The 21149-nt window shown below is 40.5% G+C and overlaps 1 protein-coding gene across 1 annotated transcript; it reads left to right on the top strand.

The window, feature by feature from the left end:
• Positions 1-3260: 3260 nt before the first annotated feature.
• IL12B (interleukin 12B) lies at positions 3261-10115 on the top strand. The gene is made up of 6 exons (XM_009989983.2): positions 3261-3342; positions 4955-5236; positions 6395-6512; positions 7519-7712; positions 8518-8663; positions 9990-10115. Exons 1-6 carry the CDS (start codon positions 3261-3263, stop codon positions 10113-10115), a joined length of 948 nt encoding a protein of 315 aa, XP_009988285.1.
• Positions 10116-21149: the final 11034 nt, after the last annotated feature.

The raw sequence follows: 21149 nt of genomic DNA, 5'->3' as shown, positions 1-21149 counted from the left end.
CTTGCTCCGCTCTGGCTGTGAGCTCTGGCAAAGGGAAGTCTGGGGCTGATGTCTGAGCAACCGTGTGGGTACGCTGGACTCAGCAGGGAAGTTGTTAGGCCCGTCTGAGACTGCAAAAGTCTGGGTTTGTGTTTTGTCAGATGAGAGGGAGCTAAAGCTCACCTGCCAAAGGTGTACATGATCCTACTCAAGTAGTGTTTCTTCAAAGAGGATGGCTAGGAGAGAAAAGGATTCCAGTGGTAATACTGTACATTTGTGTAAAGCTTTCAGCACGGTTAATCCCTCCTTCAAATTAGAGCGTGCCACCCTCTCTGCTGTTTGCCTCCCAGACGTGTCAATAAACAGGAACCTCAGGCGCTGGGAACTGCTGGGGTTCATCATAGTCTCACTACTAATTTGGGTTGTTTTTCCTTTTGTTTTATGTTTTTGCTACATTTAGGGGCACCAAATATGCAACATATTGCAGATGCTTGTGTTGTTTCATCTATGTGAAGGACTTCTGAAAAACCATTGACTGTGGCAGAAGGGACAGGCACCATCTTTTCATTGCTGGATTACTACGTCATAGCTTTGATCTCTGGGCCGTGGGAATACTAGAAAGCACACAGGATAGAGCTGTGTCTCTTTTTGAATTCCTAAAGCATGTCAGGTTGAATTTCAAAACTGTTTTTTTTTGTTTTATAAGCAATGTATTTCTTCTTGCTTATAACTTCTGGGTCACCTGATTCAGGTTTGGAATAGGGCTAGAAGAACAACTCAGTTTTGGTTTGCCTGATAAATAAAGTGAATTGTTTTCTATTTCAGAAATAATAAAAAATCAATACAAACTTTTTCCTCATTTTAAAAGTGTAGTTATATATGAGGCTTTTCTTATGTTTGAGTACAGATCTAAAGGGAATATCAGTTTATAAAGAAAAAACAATAGGTTGTATTTAAAAACGGCAACATAAAATAATGTGACAATCTCAGGTTTTCATCTCTAAGCCAGAACTAATTGGTTTTTTTAGAATAAATACAGTTCTAAAATGGCAATTAATAATTAATTTTCCCTTAGCTCTACTTCTGATTGATGTGGTAGCTGGGATTTTGTTTCATGTAATTATCTCTTTCATGCTTACCAGGTAGAAATAGATTTAGTTTATTTAACTTTCTCTTTCTGTTTTCATAATATATTTCCCATCAGACAGTTTTGGAAGTTTATTTAGTCTGTATTTACTCTTCCTCAGATGAAGAGGCAGTATGAGAGAGACAGAAAATCAGGCAGGAAAGGAAATGCCTCTGGCATGCCATAAAGGTCACTGTAACAATCTCATAATCTCATTTCCTCTTTAAAGTTTACCTGGGAGTCCCAAACTTTTTTTTTTTTTGCTTTAGCTCTGCCACTATGTAAAAAAGGAGCTCAAGCCACGTGTTGCAATTCTGTGGTATTGCGGTGAAACGGAGCATCCCTTCCCTTCCAGAGTTTAGAAGTATTTATAAGGGAGCCAGCACTTCGCTTCCTTCAGATCACAAAACCGACTGGCCTGGCAACTTCAGCTAACAGGCATCCCAGGAAAAGGTGAGAATTCCTTTCTTCTCTAACAGTGGGGCAACACAAGTCTAGTACCGGCTGCTTCAGATGAAACTAATGAAACTTCAAATGATTTATTTTAAAGTGTGTTTAAATAGTTTTAATGGCATTTTCTCAGAAGAGTTTTTGTATAGCTATGCACCTGAAGTTAGGCACATATATATACATATATATGTGCATATATATGTATATAGCTCATAGAACTGTTATATGCATATGTATATAGCTCATATATATGTATGTATACATATATATATGTATAGCTCATAGAACTGTTATGTGACTAACAGAACAGCTAATGTTATAAGGCAATGATCTTTTGCACCCTACCAATATTTACATTGCTGGGGTGTGTGCATCGACAAGTATGCATTTATGGTCAGACTGTTCTCTGGTTTCAAAAAAATGTAATATCATTGACTTGGCCCTGCCTTGACTGAGGCTGGTCCAGATGACATCCAGAGGTCCTCTCTGACTTAAATTATTCTGTGATTCCCAGTGAAGGAATCTGTGCTGATTTACAGCATCTCGTGCTCCAGATCACAGGGGACATATGATGCTGGTACACTCTCCTCCTGTATGAAGTGCTCAGGCAACTGCACTGATCAGTGATGTTCAGAAAATGAGTTTATTTTTTCATGTGCATTCAGGCTCCCACTGTAGTCAGAATAGACTTTGAAAGATATATTCACCAATCTCTTTTTCTAGTTCATATTCCTGTTCATTTGGCTTAATCTCCAGTTGAAAAAGGTCTGAAAGTCTATCTAAATAACTGTCATTATTTTTTTTTTTATGCACCCAGTGGTTACTACAATATTTGGCAGATATGTTTTGTGTTTCATGAAGAGCTCTAGCTGTATTTTCAATATACATATATACATTGTATATACAGCTATATGCTTACGTATTCTGAGGTGAGATGTACATATATGTCTCGAATGAACACGGTAACGACGATATACATATCCAGCCATTTCTGCAAACATAGCTATGGCATTGAATCCAGTAGGAATTTTGCCTGAAATTGCTTGTAAAATTAATTAGACCATGCAGCGTCAGGTGGATACTAGAACGAGTAACAGTTAGGCAAGTGTCAACACTGACACCAGCTCTACACTGCGTTACTGGCACTGCTGTCACTTCTTGTCATAGAGATGGTGAGGACTACAGCCCAGCAAAACACTTCAGCAGGTCCTTCATTTTATTTGCAATCCTTTGTTTCAATAGGACTACCGACACGCTTAAACCAAGGAATATACTTCTGAGCTTTGTGTGACCGGAATTTAATGTCCATTGGTCCTTTAGTCCAATGCCTTGTTCGTGCAGCTAGTCTCACTGGCATCAGCAGGACTTTTCTTGCATGAGGAATATTTAACCAAGAGACCTGGGAACACTTCTGGGCTCCTGACCATACAAGACCTACGCACATAACAATTTCCTCTAAGTTCTGTCATTTCTTCTCTAAACTGGTTTGCGGTGTGAGTAACAAGTGGATCAAAATCTTGGTTTAAGCTCCAGCACAAACCTGACACTCAATTTGTATGTAGCCTGAGAGTTCTTAGAATGGGAGAATGTTTCTTAGTTCACTGAAACTGACTCTGTCGTCTTATCCTGTCCGGCACTGAGCTCGATTTCAGTACACCCTCAACAATCCTCAATGAAGTTTAGTAATTTATTTTTTTCCCTACAGATGTCTCACCTACTGTTTGCCTTACTTTCATTATTTTCCTTTGCTGCCCTTCTGGAAGCACAGTGGAAACTGAGGGAAAACGGTAAGCAGTCTTCACTTACGGAGACCCACAGCTCACTGCAGGGCACAAGAGTATTTTAGAATCATACTCGTGTCTACAAGCACAGAATCCAACTATAGTATCTTAGCTTCTTCCTATTTGTTTGTGAATAACTAGCCAACTAATTGGTATTAATAGAAGAAATATTTAGAAGTCCTGAAATGTTGTACAACAGCCATTCTGAACATTTGCATTAGAAACTGTCTTATTTCCTGTCCTCTTGTTCCAAAAGTTTCAGTCACACAGTCTGGAAGCAGAAACAGTATCTTGTGACTTAGGTAACAGTCCACAAACCATCAAGTGAAGAATTACTTGTCAATAAGAATATTTCACAGTAAAACCCAAAACCTAGACATAGTTTATCCAGCTTTTCTGGTAAATAACTTAAATGCAAATACATTTGTAAAAATACAGGGTCAGTAACAAACAAACAAATCTTTTTAATAACTTACCAGAAAATTGGGCTAAATTCAGATAATCAAATTTTCTGTTCTTATTTATCCAGGGTAGCTCCATAATCCAGGCTGTCTTCAATGTGATTATCCAAAAAGGACCCTAATCAACATGAGAAAAGCATTCTCAATCTGATTGTGTTTTATTTGTAAAAAGTAATTGGATTACTTACACTAAAAAGAGTGGGTTCCCTGAGATACACCATGGTCCTGAAAACTGCAAATATGGTTGTCAGTTTTGAGAACAATCTTTGTGTTTGAAGTCTGTAAGATTTACCTTCCCTGAGCTTCAAATATCCATGAGCAGTTTGGTAAGCTTCCAAGCTTCCTAGAGTTGCATGTTTTCTGCCATTTTAGATGCAGCGTTTGACATGTATCTCTTAGTGTTTCTTCTTTGTAGTAAAATCTTAAAGCTCTCGCTCTGCTAGTGAAATGCTCTGGTGAAAAGGTCTTAGAGCTCACTGGAACTCCGGTTTCCTGAGCTGAGTGCTTGCTGTGGTGTTGACACACTAAGAAACAAATTTTTGCCACTTCTTGCATGTAGAAGAGTCCCTGAGGGCACTTAACACGGCTGGGGAGCCTGCGACAGCAGTAGTATATCTGAGCAATGACAGTTAAATTTGACAATTGTTGCCACACAGAAGTGTAGGTGAAGTTCTTCAGCCGACCGCAGCAAAGAGATAACAGAAGAAGATGTTTCTTTAATTGAATTTTTCCAAGTTATTTTGTTATGTGGTGCGTCTTCTAATTTGGAAAGATAGCAGGGCACTTCAGAGTGCAGGATGAATACCTGGGCTCAGTGTGTCCTGGCATCCTCACCTTTAACCAAAGGTACATGCCTACTTCCCACAGTCATGGACCACTGTAAGATTATCTGGGAACATGGTAAAAAAAAAATAAAATCACTTTTTCCATTTAAATGTCATCCCTATTGATCAGCAGGTTCTAGATACACTGTAAATTTCAAAGTCGAAGCTCTTCTTGTAGTAAAGAATTCCAGGTTAAGGTGACGCCTTGGGTGAGAAAGCCAGAGATTTGGTAGCAGTTTTCCTGGAGAGTAGAGCTGAAAAAAAGAGCTTAGTTCAATCTTCAGATGGTTAAGTATGAGTAGCTGCTAACATGTCTTTCTCTGCAATGTCCAGTGTACGTCATAGAATCCGAGTGGAATGATGAGACACCAGCTAAAAGAGTGGAGCTCACCTGTAACACGTCTGATGAAGCACTGCCAGTTTACTGGGAAAAGGACACAGAGCTGAAAGGAACTGGAAAGACTCTGATTGCCGAAGTGAAAGAATTCCCGGATGCTGGCAACTACACCTGTCTGACAGCTAATACCCATGAAATCGTCAGCTATAATTTCTTCCTCATAACTAAAATAGACTCCAGTGGGCAAATGATAAGGTCAATTCTGAAAAGCTTTGAAGGTATGGTCATAGGATGATATGATGTATCTTGCTCAGCTTTGTGCGATGGAATTTTGTGAGGACCAGAGGGAGCTCTCTGGAGAAATGAATGATAAATATCCACTTTCAAATGAGTCCTCTTCAAGTGCTTTACTGACTGTGAAAGACAAATGATTCCTTTTGTGGGTGCATATATGGCGCAGCTGATGAGCAGCACAGGAGTCAGTTGCCATGGGATTAATTCAGGACCCTCTAGACCTATAGGATGGAGTGGTGGTAGGAATGATTAGATACAGGATGACATCAATACTACACCACTGCTTTTCTGGTGGGGGAGCAATTGGCTTGCTTTGCCTCCATCTCACAGACCCAGCACTCGGGAGACAGTCTGCAAAGCCAGGGCTGCGTGATTTCACAGAACCAGGGACTCAGCTATAAGTGCTGCCATTTGGGCTTCTCCATTCACGATTAACCCACTGTGAGAAGCCTGTGATGTTTTGCATTTTCTGCATGAACCTCACTCAACTATGTTTCACATTGCAGTCCCTCGCTGTAGTGCCAGGGACGTATAAATTTCTGAGACTTTTTTCCCTGGATCCTGGACCTACATATCTGATGCAGTAGGCTGGTCTTCAGCTACATCCAGGGTACAACATAGAGTTGTTGAGATTTGGCAGTACTGGGCAGCAGAAACTAAATACACACCTATACTGAGGCCTCACCTCCCTTCTCACACTGGAAACATTCCCACCAAGTGCCCCAGTGTGTGAGGACAGGAGATTATCCACTGCGTGCGCGCTCACGCGCAGGGTGACAAACAGAGAGGTTCACCCACTGAATAGCTCCAGTGTTCCTTTGTGAAAGGAACAAGGGATTTGCCAATATAAATCTGTTACTGACAGCTGTCTGCAGCAGCGTGGGTGTGCTCTAGCTCCTGTCAGTAGCCACGCAGATGCGGCTAATGTGGTGCCGTGTAAACCAGCCTTCAGGCACTAACTGTGGCTATATGGCTTTGTAACTACAGGTGGCTGCCCAAGGGGCAGTGTGAGACCGTGTCTGCCTACGTACCCACCACCTGCCAAAGGAGGTGGGAGTCTGTTGGATTGCTGTTTGCTCTCTGCTTTGACCGTTTTGGCAAAAAGAGTAAATAAATCATATTTTCTTTCTTTTTCCTTCTAGAGCCAAACAGGACATTTTTAAAATGTGAGGCAAAGAACTACTCTGGAATTTTCACATGTTCATGGATGACAGAAAATGAGAGTCCAAATGCGAAGTTCACAATCAGAAGTCTGAAAGGGTAAAAGCTTGTACTTTCCTTAACAACCTCATAGGAAGGCTGGAGCAGCCCTTTGTTTTACTCTGTGTAGGAGATCCTGGATTTTAGGCTATTGAGGACATGTAGAAGGCAAGGAATCCCACTTCCAGAGTCTGAACATCTGCAAAATGTTTCGGGCCATCACTGGGACTAACTTAACTAATAAGGGCATAGAAGTTGCTCAGAAATTAATAGAGACTTGAAAATGGAACAACCCCCACTGGACTGTGACAGCTGCTACAGAACAGCCACAGAACAACTTAGGCAATAGCAAGAACAGTTCATGCAGAGAAGAGAGAGGAAGTTGAGCCAAAAGCAGAAACAATCATAGCACTGAGTCCCTTCGCAGCAGATCCAGTGGAATTAAGGGAGTGGGAGGTTGCACCCACTGCAAAAACCACATGTCCACTGACAAGTCTCTGTTGAGGAACACTGCAGAAACCTGCGAGGGAAATATGTGAGGGGAACCTCATGGGGATTTCCTGCCTCCCACCACTCTTGAGGGTTTCTCCAAAACATGGAGCGCTTGAGCAAAGGTCACTTCAGTTTGTTAAAGAAGAAACAACTGCAAAGTGTTTTATTTCGCTGAATGCAAAAATAGAACCAGATTCAGGTAGTGCTTTATAGATGAGGTTTGTTATTTACCAATGGGTACATTTTAACCTTCCCTTATTTCTTCCAGCCAGCTTTTGGAAAGGGCTAAGAAGCAAAGTGAGATACTAGAGCTTGTCATGGGCCAGTGGTAAAAAGAAATGAGATATCCCGTTTTAGATTTAAACACTAATTCCTTCTGCTGAGACAGGGGGATTTTGTGATTTTACATTAATATGTAATATAGCACTGAAAATGTAAGAACTCCCGCTGAACTGTTTCTGCAGCTCTTGAAGCAACATCGAAACATTTCCTTACCAAATACATGTCATCATTGTGGCAACAAATTCTCAGAACAAACCAGCATTTCCAATACTTTTCTCTGTTCCATATTCAGCTCTCAAGAAGATGTGACCTGCAGCAGCCCCGTAGCTCGCACTGATAAATCAGTGACTGAATACACAGCCCAGTGCCAGAAAGAAAACTACTGTCCATTTGGTGAAGAGCATCAGCCAGTTGATATGTTCCTGGAGGTCATTGATGAAGTAGAATATGAGAACTACACCAGCAGCTTCTTCATCAGAGACATCAGTGAGTAGACCAGGATTCATGATTAATGCTTAGCTCTATTCTTCCTGCTGATAGTGGAACTAACAACGGTAGCTGATCAAACCAAACTTGGGAATCCCTGCCCTGTTCTACTGTAAATCTGTATGAAGCCCCCAGTTACAGGAACAGGGGAAAACAACTTATAGCAGCAGTCTGGAAGAGGATGAGGAAGTGAAGAAGCAACATCTCCCTAGCTTGTGACCTCCAGCCCTCTCACCCCCACACCTCCCAGAAGTTTCTGTAGCCTTCTCTATTAGATGGACATGTTTTGGAAGGAGTATGTGGGAGAAGTCAGAGAATAGCCAAAATCCCATCTGAGAACTGCAGATTTACTCAGATAATGGCTAACAGTATGCACGCTTCCCTCCTGATCCATTCTTACAGATGGACATCCAGGGCAGGTTAATAGAAAGTGACAGGAAATAAGAGGATCAGTTCTGAACATGATGCCACAGGCAACAGGAAAATGAAGCAGGATCCTAAAGACACAGATGTTTTGCTAAATGCCCTCATGGTCAGTAGGGCTTGAAGATATTCCTCCAACAGAGCCCCTTGCAAACTTCCAGGAAAAAAAAAACAAGTAGTGTCTTACCCAGAGAGACTCTGGGAGTGTGCTTAATTTTCCATAAGAAGCATACAAGCCAGTTCTTACACATCATGCCTACTCCTCTCTTAATTTTATGGAAACTCCCAAAGTAGATTCCTATAAAACTACCAGCAGTAGTACACCAACATCTGATATTGTGCTGCTAATGTGAATTAATTCCTTCTATATTTTCCCTTGCAGTAAAACCCGACCCACCCCAATGTCAGTATGTGGCCACAAATGGAACAGTGACCTGGACATATCCCAGAACATGGAGCACACCAAAGTCCTACTTCCCTTTGACTTTCAGGGTCAAAGTTGACAGTACAAAGAGACGCAAAAGCCAGGTAGAGATACAACATCTGAAACACGATTTTCCTGCTTGAACAGACAGTATGAGTAACATAAGCTTAGTAAGCAAGAACCATGGACTAAAATAAAACAAACAAAAAAAAACCATGGTGACACCCAAATGTGGCAAGGTTCTCTCTTGGCAGTAAAGACCTTCCCAGTTCTATGAGCAGTAAGATCCAAACAACACACTCTGGGGTGGATGCAACCCTGATGTAACTGAGGAGATAAAACCGTGCCCAGCATTACATAGCTGTGCTAGCGTGAGAAAAGTATTTACTAATTCATTAGTAGGCTGTGTGGGTCCCGATGTGGGAAAATCCCAATTTACAAGTCAAGAAGTCTAGGATCTGCTGCACTGATTTCCTTGTATGTTGTTTGTACTTGGGTAGCTCAGCCTTTCTTTATAGGTGAATTGGCAAATAAGGAATCAATGACTCATTTGATAGCATTTCTGTGGAGACTGGTGCAAACTTACAGTCTTTGCCACTCACTTTCCAGTTAGTTAATTGTTAACTACACATTGCTACTCTGTATTAGCTTTAAATCAGAAAATGGTTTTGCTTCCTTTGGTAATGTTCATGGATATACTACAGGGTACACGACAGCAGCACAGCGATTTGCCTAGGAAAGAAATACACAGCAGAACTTTTTCTTCTAGGAAAGAAATCAACAGCAGAACTGGAAAGAAATACACAAAGCAGTTGACCACAGTGCAGGTCCTTAACTGCAGTGCTGCTCTTCCTTAGTCATTCCAGTTTGTCAACTGATTAAACCAAAGGCACTAGAGGATGTCTCGTTCCATGTGAAAAGACAAGCAAGCCTGTACCAGCAGATGGGGCCATTCCCCTAGTGCTGACTCCTTGATTTAGGAGGGTTGTCTTGTGCAGTCCCTTAAGTAGAGAAACTGATGTGGCTACGGGCTGCTTCTTGTATCAGCCACAAGTCCTCAGCGGAAATTTCAACGACACTGAAAAGCAGCAACTTCTGTCTTTTAGCGTTCCCACTCTGGGAGAAGAAGAAAAAAGAGAAAAACCCAGATAAACAAACTCTTTTTGTTCATGACTGTTTCAGTTTGGGGTTTGGATCACTTTACCACACTAACTTCAGTAAAGTGGGATTTTAGTTTGTCTCTATTGAGGCTCAACTTCTCACAAGTCCTCATGACTTTGGTATCTGTGGGTGAAGATTGGTGGCTTTGAAACAACAGACTACCAGTGGGTTTTCTGAGTTACGTATGCTTGTTGCAATCTGTCTGGCACTTTGTTGTATGTTCTGCTTGACCTTCACGATGCGCTGATGGACCTGTGCCCTGTTCATAGGTCTATGATGCTGACGAGCAATCTATTCAGATTCCAACGGCTGGGCCAAAAGACAAGATCTCTGTGCAGGCCAGGGATCGCTATTACAATTCATCCTGGAGTGAGTGGTCTTCACTTTGCAGGTAAGATTGAAAAAACCTTCTACCGGAGAAACAGGGATGATTCCTTACCTAGGAGAGTAAGGGGTCTATGAACTTTTTCTGCTTCTTAAATACTCATTTATTTCACATATTTTCATAACCATTTTTGTTTCCTGTACATTTTTTCATGAACTATCTGTAAGAGAATAAACACATAAATGTATCAGGCTGTTTATAATTCTCTTTAAAAAAAAAAAAGAAAACAATTAGAATCTATTTAAATGGTTCATGGACGTGAGAAGGGTTCTACATAATTAAGCAATTATAAAATATTCTTTAAGAAATATATGAGCATTTGGCCATTGCTAGCGATGATTTTTACACTTCCTGTTCTTTGATAGCTTATGAATCAATGTTGAGCACCCAAATACAGCAGTCAATCCATACACAGCCAAGTTTTACCAGTAAAATGAGAAAGGGAGTGAGAGAGAGAGAGAAAAGGGAAGTATTTGCTAGCAGAAAGAAAAGCTCTTAGCAGCTCCTGCTGGTCCTAGGAATGGCTGTTTTCTTATACTGTGAATTGCTTGGTGCTCTCTGGCAGCTCTAAATGGCAGCCTGGCTTTCCAGGTCAGAATGTGTTCTTAAATGTGAAAATAGCCTCCTTCAGATCAACACCAAAAATGATTATGCAGATTTTTTTATCTTCTTCTTCTTTTCTTGTAATTTGGGGGTTGGTTTTTTTCAATTAGATGTAGAGGCAAATCTCTCCGACCTCCAAGTTTTCTGGGTCACACTGTTGAAAAGTTGTAAACTTGCCGCCCTGTTGAAACACTTGAAATGAGATCACACTGTTCTGTGGATCCCAATTCATTGGGGCATTTGTAGATGCCAACGGAAACTGAAGGAAACTTTCGAAAGGGCTGTAGCTGGACAGGTGCCTGACTCTCATCACTCAATGCTGAATCTCTAACAGCCATCAGACACGGGAACTTCTAAGCTTTGCATTATGTGGTCCTGAGTCTCTCTAAAGAGAGCAACTGAGTGGTGGCATTTCACTAGATGGCTCAGACCAGCAAAGCTTTACTGAGAGATGGACTAAAAGTCTAGGTCTGAGGAAGTGCAGAGAGTTCCTGTGTAAATTTACTTTCTCTTATTTTACAGATAACCAGTAAGAGATTCTAGAAGAATGGCACAATGCTCCTAAAGAAAGCAAAGAAGGAATTAGCACAAGAACGTAAGCATAATTAGAAGAAAAATCTGCATTTGAGATTATTGAGAAGCCACAACATAGTTTTTTAGTAATAGATTAAGACGGTCCTGATTTTGGCAGCTCTTTTAAATTCCCTGGATTCGAGAAGCACCTTTAGCATACATCATGTTATATTAACATGTGTCGTATTTTGATATGTTGCTGTCAGCTATTATTGTATGTTCTGCATATTCTTGTATTGCATTTATTTATTTATTTATTTATTTATTTATTGTTATTTATTTACTGATATGAATTGCAATGTCAGATGATGGCAGTTGCTGTTCAAACTGTTTCACGTCTTAATTTATTTGGAAAGTAGCTTAGGTTTAATAGTCCATTATTTAATCATTAAATTATTTAATTATTTATTGTATTTATCATGAGGCAGCTGTGTATCATGTGTCAGGGCCATCCTGGCCTTCCAGTCCGAAGGCAGATGCTTTAGTAAAGAAGGAATTGCAAGTTCAGAGCCCCAGGAATGTGAGGTGCTGCATTGTGTCGGCTGCCTGTGCTTACATGGTGTCGATGCCCAGCTGGTGAACGCTGCAAATCGCTGTTACATGAGAGACCAACCACTCTCAAAGCCCTACACCTCCAGCCGAGCCCGAGCTGCAGTGGAAGCGAGGGGAGCACAGGTGTGGAGGCAGCTTTGAGGTGCTGTGGTTTAAAGAATCCTGTCGCCAGCTCTCATGAACGTGAAAGCAAATGGGAGCCAGTAGCTGAATAAAACACCTCCTAAAGAAAACTCCCTTTCTTTCAGGCATGTAATCATTAGAGGCCGTTTATTCAGCCCTGTGTGTACCCAGTGCGTCTCTTGCGGTGGAGTTTCTGACAATAAAATCCATTCAGACCTGCTGTGCCACCAGCAGAGCCACAGGGCACAAGTAGTCAGGAATCTGCAACTAAAACCAAGGCAGCTTAAATTATTTAGAAGTTTAACTGCAGTGTATCTGATATTTCAGAGAGCAATTGGTAACTGCTTTTATATGTGGATGTTAAGTATCTAATGAGAGTTTTAGAATACAGATTTTTATAGTGCATTTTGAAAGTATTTCCCTAATACTGCAAGATGCGCTGGATGTCTTCACAGAACCTTGGGAAAAAAGACTCAAGTCCAAGTTCTGAACTGCTTACAGTGTAAGTCCCCAGGTCTGAAAAGAAGCAGAAGCATGTGTTGAAGCCTGTACCTTTTTGTCAAACCACTCAAGTCCTGACTTTCAGGAGGGCGAAATACATTAAAATATCTTTGAAGATTTAGGCCTTAATCCCTGTTACAGAATCACCTAAATTAAAGAAAGACTTCCATTGTGACCATGCTTCCTTTTTTTCCAGTCTTAGAAATGGGTGGTAATTTAAGGTATTTAAACACGTGGGAAGTATCTGATATTTCAGAAAACTGTTGATAATCTAGCTACAAGTGCTGTTAGTGTTTATTAATATTAATTGTATGCATCTTATTTCTGCTATAAATGCAATTTACTGTGCTTGTTTTACAAAGGAGCAAATAATAAATACATCTGAAAACAAGAAAATGTGGTTTTCTTGTGACCTTTTAAGAAGAATAGTTAATATCACTCTTCACTTTCCTACCAAAACGTTATACACTACTTCTAAGGCAATGTTTGTAGGTAGAAGTAATATTACTAAATAATGCTTCCAAAGTCATGGCCTGTAAAACTGCACAGACCAACATAGACAAGTAACGTCTGGTAGTCAGAAGTCTCTTCTAAATCATCTTCTGCAAGCTATGAAGCGATTGTTTCTTTTGCAGTCTAAGAGTACACTGAAGTTCACTGGCCTTTGTGGTCAGGAGGTTTGCAACTGAAACCAGGCTGACAAGTATCTTGAGGTCTTTGAGGTTTCTCTCTAATACTGTTGGTACAGCATTCAGAATTGGTAAGTAGAGCTTTCCTGGTCTTCAGATATCTGGGTTGAAACCCTGGCATCTTTGAAACCAGTCATTGAAACCTCTCATTAACCTTGATTCAGCCTCGTTCTCACTCTCGGAAATGGGCTGAATTTACAAGTATCCTGACAAAGACGATATTGATCTATTACCTTTAGGGGAATATGCCTTTCTGTGCTGTTGCAAAAACTCTGATATAATAGTCAAGATTTAATCAAGTAGAAGAGTGAGGTAGAAAATCGTAAAGCATAAGGTATAAGTTAGGATTGTTTTAAACCAAGGAACCATAGAGACCTCACCAGCCAGCTACTGGTGTCTCTATGTATTGTTTTAAGCCAGGGAACCATAGAGTCCTCACCAGCTGGCTACTGGATTTTTTTCTACGTATTGTTTTAAGAAACAAACAAAAAGGTCACGGACACCAGTTATACTGCTTGGAAAACCCCTTCCTCCTTCCCATCTTGATTTACATATCAAGGACTCCAATCAATAGAGTTAAGTAAAAGTAACCAATGATCGTTATAGAGTAGGAATATTGATAAGGTTATGTAACTAGCGAAACCAATCATGCGAAAGGTCAAATTTAACAGCGAGAATAATATGTATTTTTATGTAAAAGAACTTACGTAATGATGATTCAACAAAATAATTGTATAAAAACCTAAGGATTTTAATGCTAAGGTGGACACATTTGGACGGAGCTATCCCCCATGTCCCCCATGCTGGAATGAAGAAGTGCCTGTTCGTCTACTTTGTGTAAATGAATTTTCTTCCCGACTGCTAACAGTGCCATGATCCACTAAGGTGAGTTAAACCTCCCTACAGGAAGCTTTTCTGGCATAGATCATGAGGTAATGAGGAGCTGGTAGCAAGGAAAGTTTTTGTCTAAGACTCTTTAGAAAAATAACAAAGAACAGCTTGAAACTGTCCCTTTTTCTGCAGAAATCAAGTCAATTGTAAGATGGCTGCTCTCTAAGAAAGTTGGCTTCAGTCCTCGATTATCCATTTCCTGGGCCTTATATGGATCCAAGTGCCTCTGAATATCTGCTCTAGAAATTGTCAGACAGTCTCCCATCTCTGAGGAACTCTCTAGATTGTAGGAAAAGGTGTTAATATCACAGCACCAATATTCACCAAAGTGGCTCCATACACTGGAGATCGTTTCCTAACATACTCCTTCCAGTCAAGAAAATAATAGTTGATGTGTCAGTTAATCCTTGCTCTTCTCTTTCTTAATTCCTCTCCTGTTGCACTGCAAATAATTTGGAAACCTTCTTATAAATGTCACAATGTATAGACTCAATCAGGCTGCACAATGTACAAAATTGCCCCCAAAACACTTTATATTGCAAAATCAAAGCTTCTGAAATAAAATAATCATGGAACTAAGTTTATTCCTGAAGCCCCTATGGTACGAGAGTCATTAATCATATAGACACATAACAGGTCATTACTGGACCCCTGTCTTACTGGTGACCCACCATTCTCAGGGAAGGGGCAGCTCCTCAGCTTTCTATTCATACTCATCATTCAACACGTGAATTTAGGTTTTGCCTACCACACCTCGCTAAATCTGCGCTGAACAGAGACTGACTAATTCCCTCCAGGGCTTTTTGTAGGTGCTCCTTATCTTAAAGAATGCTTTACAAATAGCTGGTGCACTTAATGAGACACTGAGAGGTTGCAGTAGGAGTTTGCTGTCCTCTAACTGCTTTGGCCATTAGATCTGGGTAAGCAGGCACTTGCTAACAGCAAAAGGGGGGAAAAAAAGGCTCATATCTCATTAGGGGTTCTGTGAGAGAACATACGTTAGATTTCAGGTCCAAAAGCTTCATATACACCCCTCCTTCCATGTTGACCTTCATCCTTTCCCAATTCTTCAGAAGTTGTAGCTTCTATTTTATAAAAGTCACAATATTTTTAATAGAGGCAAAACCAATTTATGTCCTCTAACCTTCCTTGTTCTGAGACATGAAAAAAACTTAAAAGAAACCTTTCCTCAAATACTTCAGTTTGACTGACTTAAGTGTGACAGAATTTCAAAGTGCTGAACACACAGAAATTAAACCTTAAAATACAAAACAGAAGGCAATTTAAAATAAGTCCTATTCAATGCTCACTATCCAGTTCATTCAGCGCTAAGTGTGAAGCTGTTAATGCCTATTTTGCATATAGCCGTGAAGAATCAAGTCATCCAGAAACATCAGTGGTATGACACTAAGCAACTCAAAGGATTCACAAGTTAGTTGCGCAATAGTAAGTATCACAGCCTTGTAATTTATCTTAAAGAGATCAGAAGATGCAAAGAAAAAGAATAATCAGCTCCAGCCTTTGCAAGGAGTCATGGTGTTGGTTTGTGATTTTTTTACTTTCTAGAACAACATATGAAACCTTTAGCTGGGATCTGTCCCAGCTTGATACCTGCGGATTTAAAGAAAGGCTCCTTTGATCTTTCCTAGGGTGTGGAAAATGGGAAACTCACCTTCCTTCAGGCAAATACCCAAATGTTTTGGCACAGTTTGATGCCTTGAGAAACGCGTCACTTGGTTCTCAAATCTTCCATTGAGCAAGACTTCAAATCCTGATACATTAATTGCACATGGGCGGACAACCCTAACCGCCCACACACGCCAAAATCGAAGGAGCTGGTGCACTGGGTTGCGTGTAAACATGCACTGGCACCACTAAAGAGTCTGAATTCCCACCCGTGACCATATCAATAACTATCTTGGCTTGTGCATTCTTTCCAGGTATACCTGGTGTGTCAGAATACATTTTTTAGTTATTCCTGTGCCCTTTTTTCAGCACTGCTGATGCCCTCAGTGTGAGGCACTCCATCATAGGAACGGAACAAGCTACTTCGCATCAATGCTTTCTGGAATGCAGCCAGGTAACATCCTCCCATGCAGAATAAAACAGGCACTTAACTAATGACGTGCTGCAGCAGCATATTTGGCATCACATTTGTGCTCTATTTGAGGCTCCAAAAATAAAAGCACTATTATTAATAATTGTGGAAGATGTTCTCCTCTCAGAAAAATACGCACTAGTATGTTATCAGATATAACAGACGTATTAAAGTGAATAAACATTTGTTCACCAAGTAATTACTTTTTCTCCCTCAAAATAACAACTTGGAGAGGTAAGAAGTCAGGAAAAGACAAGACAAAATGATAAAAGTAGAAAACTCTCAGAGGCCCACGATTAACATACAGGTATCCAAATAGAACCTCCCAGCTCAATGGAAACCAGTACAAGTTCACTGATGAGGCCAAAATTTCACTCAGTTTTTCAATCCAAACAGAACATTTACCATGAATTTCAGAATTAGTTTTAAGGTGTGGTAAAGAGGCCTACTTATCCAGCTCTGGGAAGCAGCTATTATTAAACAGATCTGGACATTTGTTTGCCAACAAACATTTTTTTCAAGTCGCTGAAATCTACCCGGCTAGTCCATTGTTCATGTCTGCTTGTCAAATCCAGAAACGTTAACTCGTAAGGACAAACATAATATGCCACAAAGTCCCTAAGCAGCTGACTGCCAGCAACAGATGAGACTCACAGGATCAGTTCAGGTTGGAAGGGACCCTGGGGGTTGCCTGGTTCCCCACATGCCTGCCCCACCACCAGACCACGGCCAGTTCAGAAGACACTAATTTTTTAATACCTCCAAGGATGGAGTTTCTATAATGTCTCTGGGCAACCTGTTCCAATGCTTGACTACTCTCACTGTGAAATTTGTTTTCCTCACATCTAATTGGAATTTCTTGTGCTGCGATTCGCACTGTTCTCTCTCTTCCTGTCACTGTGCACCTCCGAGTAGAATCTGGTTCTTGTCTTCTCTGTATGCGCCTATGAAGTAGCTGAAAACAGCAATCAGACTTTGCTTTCTTTCTTTAAACTGAACGAACCACTTTGCTCAGTCTTTCCTAGTACGACATGTGCTTTATACCTCAAAACAGCTTGGTGGTCCTTCACTGGATTTGCTCCAGTGTTTCAGTGTCTTTCTTGTGCTGGGGAGCCCAGAACTGTCCACAGAACTCCAGATGCAGCCTCATAAGTGCTGACCAGAGGGACAACAATTCTTTTGACTTGATAACTCCTTTCTTACTAATACAGCCCAGTATGCAGAGTTGGACTTGTTACTATAGGGGTAAACCATTGACTCATGTGCAACTTGTCCACGAAGAGCAGAACTGCTCTGTTCACTCAATCTGCCACTGAATGTTCCCAAAGACAGCACTCTGACCTAGCTGAACCATGGGCAGGGACTCCCTCCACTACATCAGGTTGCCCAAAGCCTCATCCAACCTGGCCTTGAACACTTCCAGGGATGAGACATCCACAACTTTCCTGGGCAACCAGTTCAGTGCCTCACCACCACCCTCAATGTAAAACATTTCTTCTTTATATCTAATCTAAATCTGCCCTCTTTCAGTTTAAAGCCATTACCCCATGTGGTATCTCTTCATGCCCTTGTAAAAAGTCCCTCTCCAGCTTTCTTGTAGCCCCTTTTAGGTACTGGAAGGCTGCTAGAAGATCTTCTCCAGGCTGAACAGCCCCAACTCTCTTAGCCTGTCTTTGTAGGAGAGGTGCTCCAGCCCTCAGATCATCTTTGTGGCCCTCCTTTGGACTCACTCCAGCAGCTTCATGTCCTTCTTGTGTTGGGGACTCCAGAGCTGAATTTTGTTTGAAAGAAACAAATGCTCTAGTCTAAAATCTGGCAAACTGAGTCACGCAAAATGCCTGATACTTTTTTACTTTTTAATCTGAAAAACTTTGATTACCTCACCAAAAGCATTCCCTGCAAATATTCACAGGCTCCAAAACCTAAAAGAGGCAAAGTCCCAGAGAAAGAACTAGGATGAATGGAAGAGACCATAATGTGCTTAAACTCACTTTTTTCATCCTCCCAGTTTTAAACTGCGAACAGATTAGGAAAGCTTTTTGTGGTCTCTAACTTTTAGCACCTTCTGTTAAGCTCTCAGTGTAGCTCCTGATTTGCCTTTAGCAGCACCACTTCTCTCATGTTGAGGCTTACAAAGGAATCTCAGAAGGCAATCCTCAAGGATTCGGCACTCTGTCCTAGCTGGAAAGGCCGTTTTGTGCCTATTAATTCTCTTATAAAAGAAAAAAGGATCTGGATTTGGATACTGATTTTATGTATATATGTCACGAGGTGTTTGGGGGTTTTTTTTTGGTTTTGTTTTTGTTTTTATTAAGACAACAACTGTGGTATAATGCCACTAAGATTTGATTTCTGTTCTAGAAGCTTCCTTAGTTTGTTGCATTTTCATACCAATGCAGCATTAATATTTTGCAGAATTTGAGTCTTTCTAATTATTGGCATGCACCCTGGCATGCACTGTTATTCAGTGGAAGCACAGATGCTTTGGAACACACCTGGCATTTTCATGTTCTTGTGCACGCTGCTGTGTTGATTACTCTGTGGCACCTGCTGTGAATGTGGACGTTCTGCAGTACGTACCATGAGGAAACTTATCCAACCCCATGTGAGCAATCTCAAGTGATTGAGAAGAGAGAAAGAAACATTACAAAAATGTTTAGAGAGCTAATAGAAAATATTCCATTTCCTTAATTTGGTTGAAAAGCCTAAGTTTAGTAAAAACATGAATTAATTTCAAAACAAAAGCTTTGTTGTCATAAATTTGTGCTCTGTAACGCACTTGAAACTGAGCGCATTGTCGAGGATGTTATTTCATGACGTACCTGCATCCTTTGTAGAAAGTGAAAAATTCTGAATGTGTTTAGCTGCACGAGACATTAGCATGTTTCTATTTAACAAAACATTATTTGGTAAAAACGTCAATTTGGTTTCAAAAGACGTTTTTGACATTTCCTGGCAATCCCCCTGAATTAATGACATGAAATCATCTGCTAGTGTTTGAATATCAAGAATACGTTGTCAATGCTGTCAGACTTTTTGACACTGTTACTTTCTTCTCAGTATAGTGTGGAATTTTTAATGCTTATGAAATGCCCCAAGAGTGCAACTGGATAAACATCTTATGACTAAATCAAAGTTTTATAGAAACATTGAACTTCCCAAGGAAAATGAAGAATAATCTTCTAAATCGGCCTGGTGATCTGGCTGACAATATTGCAGAATGCCTAATCAAAACAATGTTTTCCTAACTACTCTGGGAAACTAGAGACTCCAGAGTTCCCTGTCCTTGTCTTGAGGATGAAATTAAAAACTTGCTCTAAAATATGAAAAAAAAAAAACCAAAAGTGACTTAAAATTCTAACTCCAAGTCACGTTGGTTGTAATTCTTTATAAATGTAGCTAAATACATGGTGGAGTTGTTCACCTGAGGAATACAGAACCTTTTGCCTTTACCCAGTTTTCTATAGCCTGCAGATATTTCCTGTTGAAATAGTTACCATCAATGCTGGGGTGGTGGTGCTTAGTTTTGTGGCAGACAATATCAGCATTCATCTGCCCTATTTCCCAATCCCTTTGCTTGAAAAGGAGAAAGAAATGTGCTTGCTGTTGACCTGGGGCCCTAGAGTCTCTGGGTCCGGATGTGTTTGAGTCTGGTTTTCATCTAGAGTGGTGTTGGTGCAGTTGTTCTCAAGATCAAGGATGAATTGTGGAGTTGGTGTTCAGCAGTGAGAGGGCTCTAGACAGGGCTCTGGCTCGGTTTATGACCCTAGGTCACTTCTTGGTTCAAGATCAGGTTCTAGATCACTTCTTGGTTCTAGATTGGGGTTCAGTTTGCTTCCTGTCTGCTTACTAGTTCCTGATTGTTATGTACTCAATTTCACGTTCAGGAAGATGCTCACTTGTTGGGTCAAGATAGTTGTTTTGTTTTGAATTGCAGTCTAGCTTAGTACTCGGTTCCAGAGACCTTTAAATAAATTGGAGAAAATGTGAGCAATGCTCAACTTCAGGGAGACATGATTCCAAAGAACTAGCGATTGATTTAAAAGACAAAGTCTGGCGTTGAAAAATTGCCAGGAAATTAATACCATATTCTGTCCTGTGCAGGTCTGTATATCCTGATTTTAAAATCCTGTCTATGTACCAGAAATTAAGGAACTTGCTCTGTACAAAATTGTCGTTAAATGTATCTATAACAAAACTTTTTCTTAAGTATAATTTTGCTAAAGAAATAAACTCATTGAAAGGCAAAACTCACAAAGTACCAAAGACAATGATATGGGAGTTTGTCTTGTGTTTCATAATTCAAGTGCTCAGTTAATGGCATTTTCCTACTGAAGAAATAAGTAGAATTAAATTGGGATTTGGAAGAGATGTGTAATCAAATTTTGGTTTAAAGGCCTGTTTTCAAGTCCTTGTTATAACAATTTTAAATGGTCTTAATCTTGTTATTTTCTTCCTAATAACTAAAGCTGAAAACACTGAAAATATGAAGGAGCATGAAGAAGAGCATGCTCAAAGGTATCACAGGTTGCATGGCATTTTTCTTCTCAAAGCTTCAAGACACCTTTGATATTTCAAAATCAAAAATCTCCAGAACTTTGGCTGACCGTCTGCTGTGTCCTGCTTGTAGCGAGGTGCTATTTCCACACCCTGCAACATGTCACAGCTTCTCATCAGAACTGTACCCCTCCTAGCTGAGGGGTCTGGGCAAGCCCTACAAAGCTGAAGGTCCACTGCTCAGAAAATGAATCTTAATTTGATTCAAAAGCCCTAATCAAAACACCTGAGAAAACATGAACACCATGGCTCTCCTGCTATGGGGCACAGTTTAAGCATCAGGAATCCTTTCAATAGCAAGGCAATTTTCAAATGCTAAGAAAAATCTGATCCAAAATCTGAACTCAGAAGACTGTAAACAGATGTTCATGTTCATCAGCTGGAGGGATGGGATGGACACTGAGGTTGCATCAGACAGTACACTGTGTAGCACCATATTAGGCAAGACAGTGTAACC

The sequence above is a fragment of the Tauraco erythrolophus genome, chromosome 16 (genome assembly GCF_009769465.1).
Source record: "Tauraco erythrolophus isolate bTauEry1 chromosome 16, bTauEry1.pri, whole genome shotgun sequence".
Taxonomy (NCBI): domain Eukaryota; kingdom Metazoa; phylum Chordata; class Aves; order Musophagiformes; family Musophagidae; genus Tauraco; species Tauraco erythrolophus.
The sequence above is the reverse complement of the archived record's forward strand: the minus strand, read 5'-3'. Positions and strand labels throughout refer to the sequence as shown.

Bases quoted from the DNA above. Each gene is read 5' to 3' on its own strand.
- IL12B (XM_009989983.2), top strand. From the start codon at position 3,261: ATGTCTCACCTACTGTTTGCCTTACTTTCATTATTTTCCTTTGCTGCC. The intron at 3,343-4,954 runs GTAAGCAGTCTT...TGCAATGTCCAG, and splicing joins GTGGAAACTGAGGGAAAACG to TGTACGTCATAGAATCCGAG. The intron at 8,664-9,989 runs GTAGAGATACAA...CCCTGTTCATAG, and splicing joins CAAAGAGACGCAAAAGCCAG to GTCTATGATGCTGACGAGCA.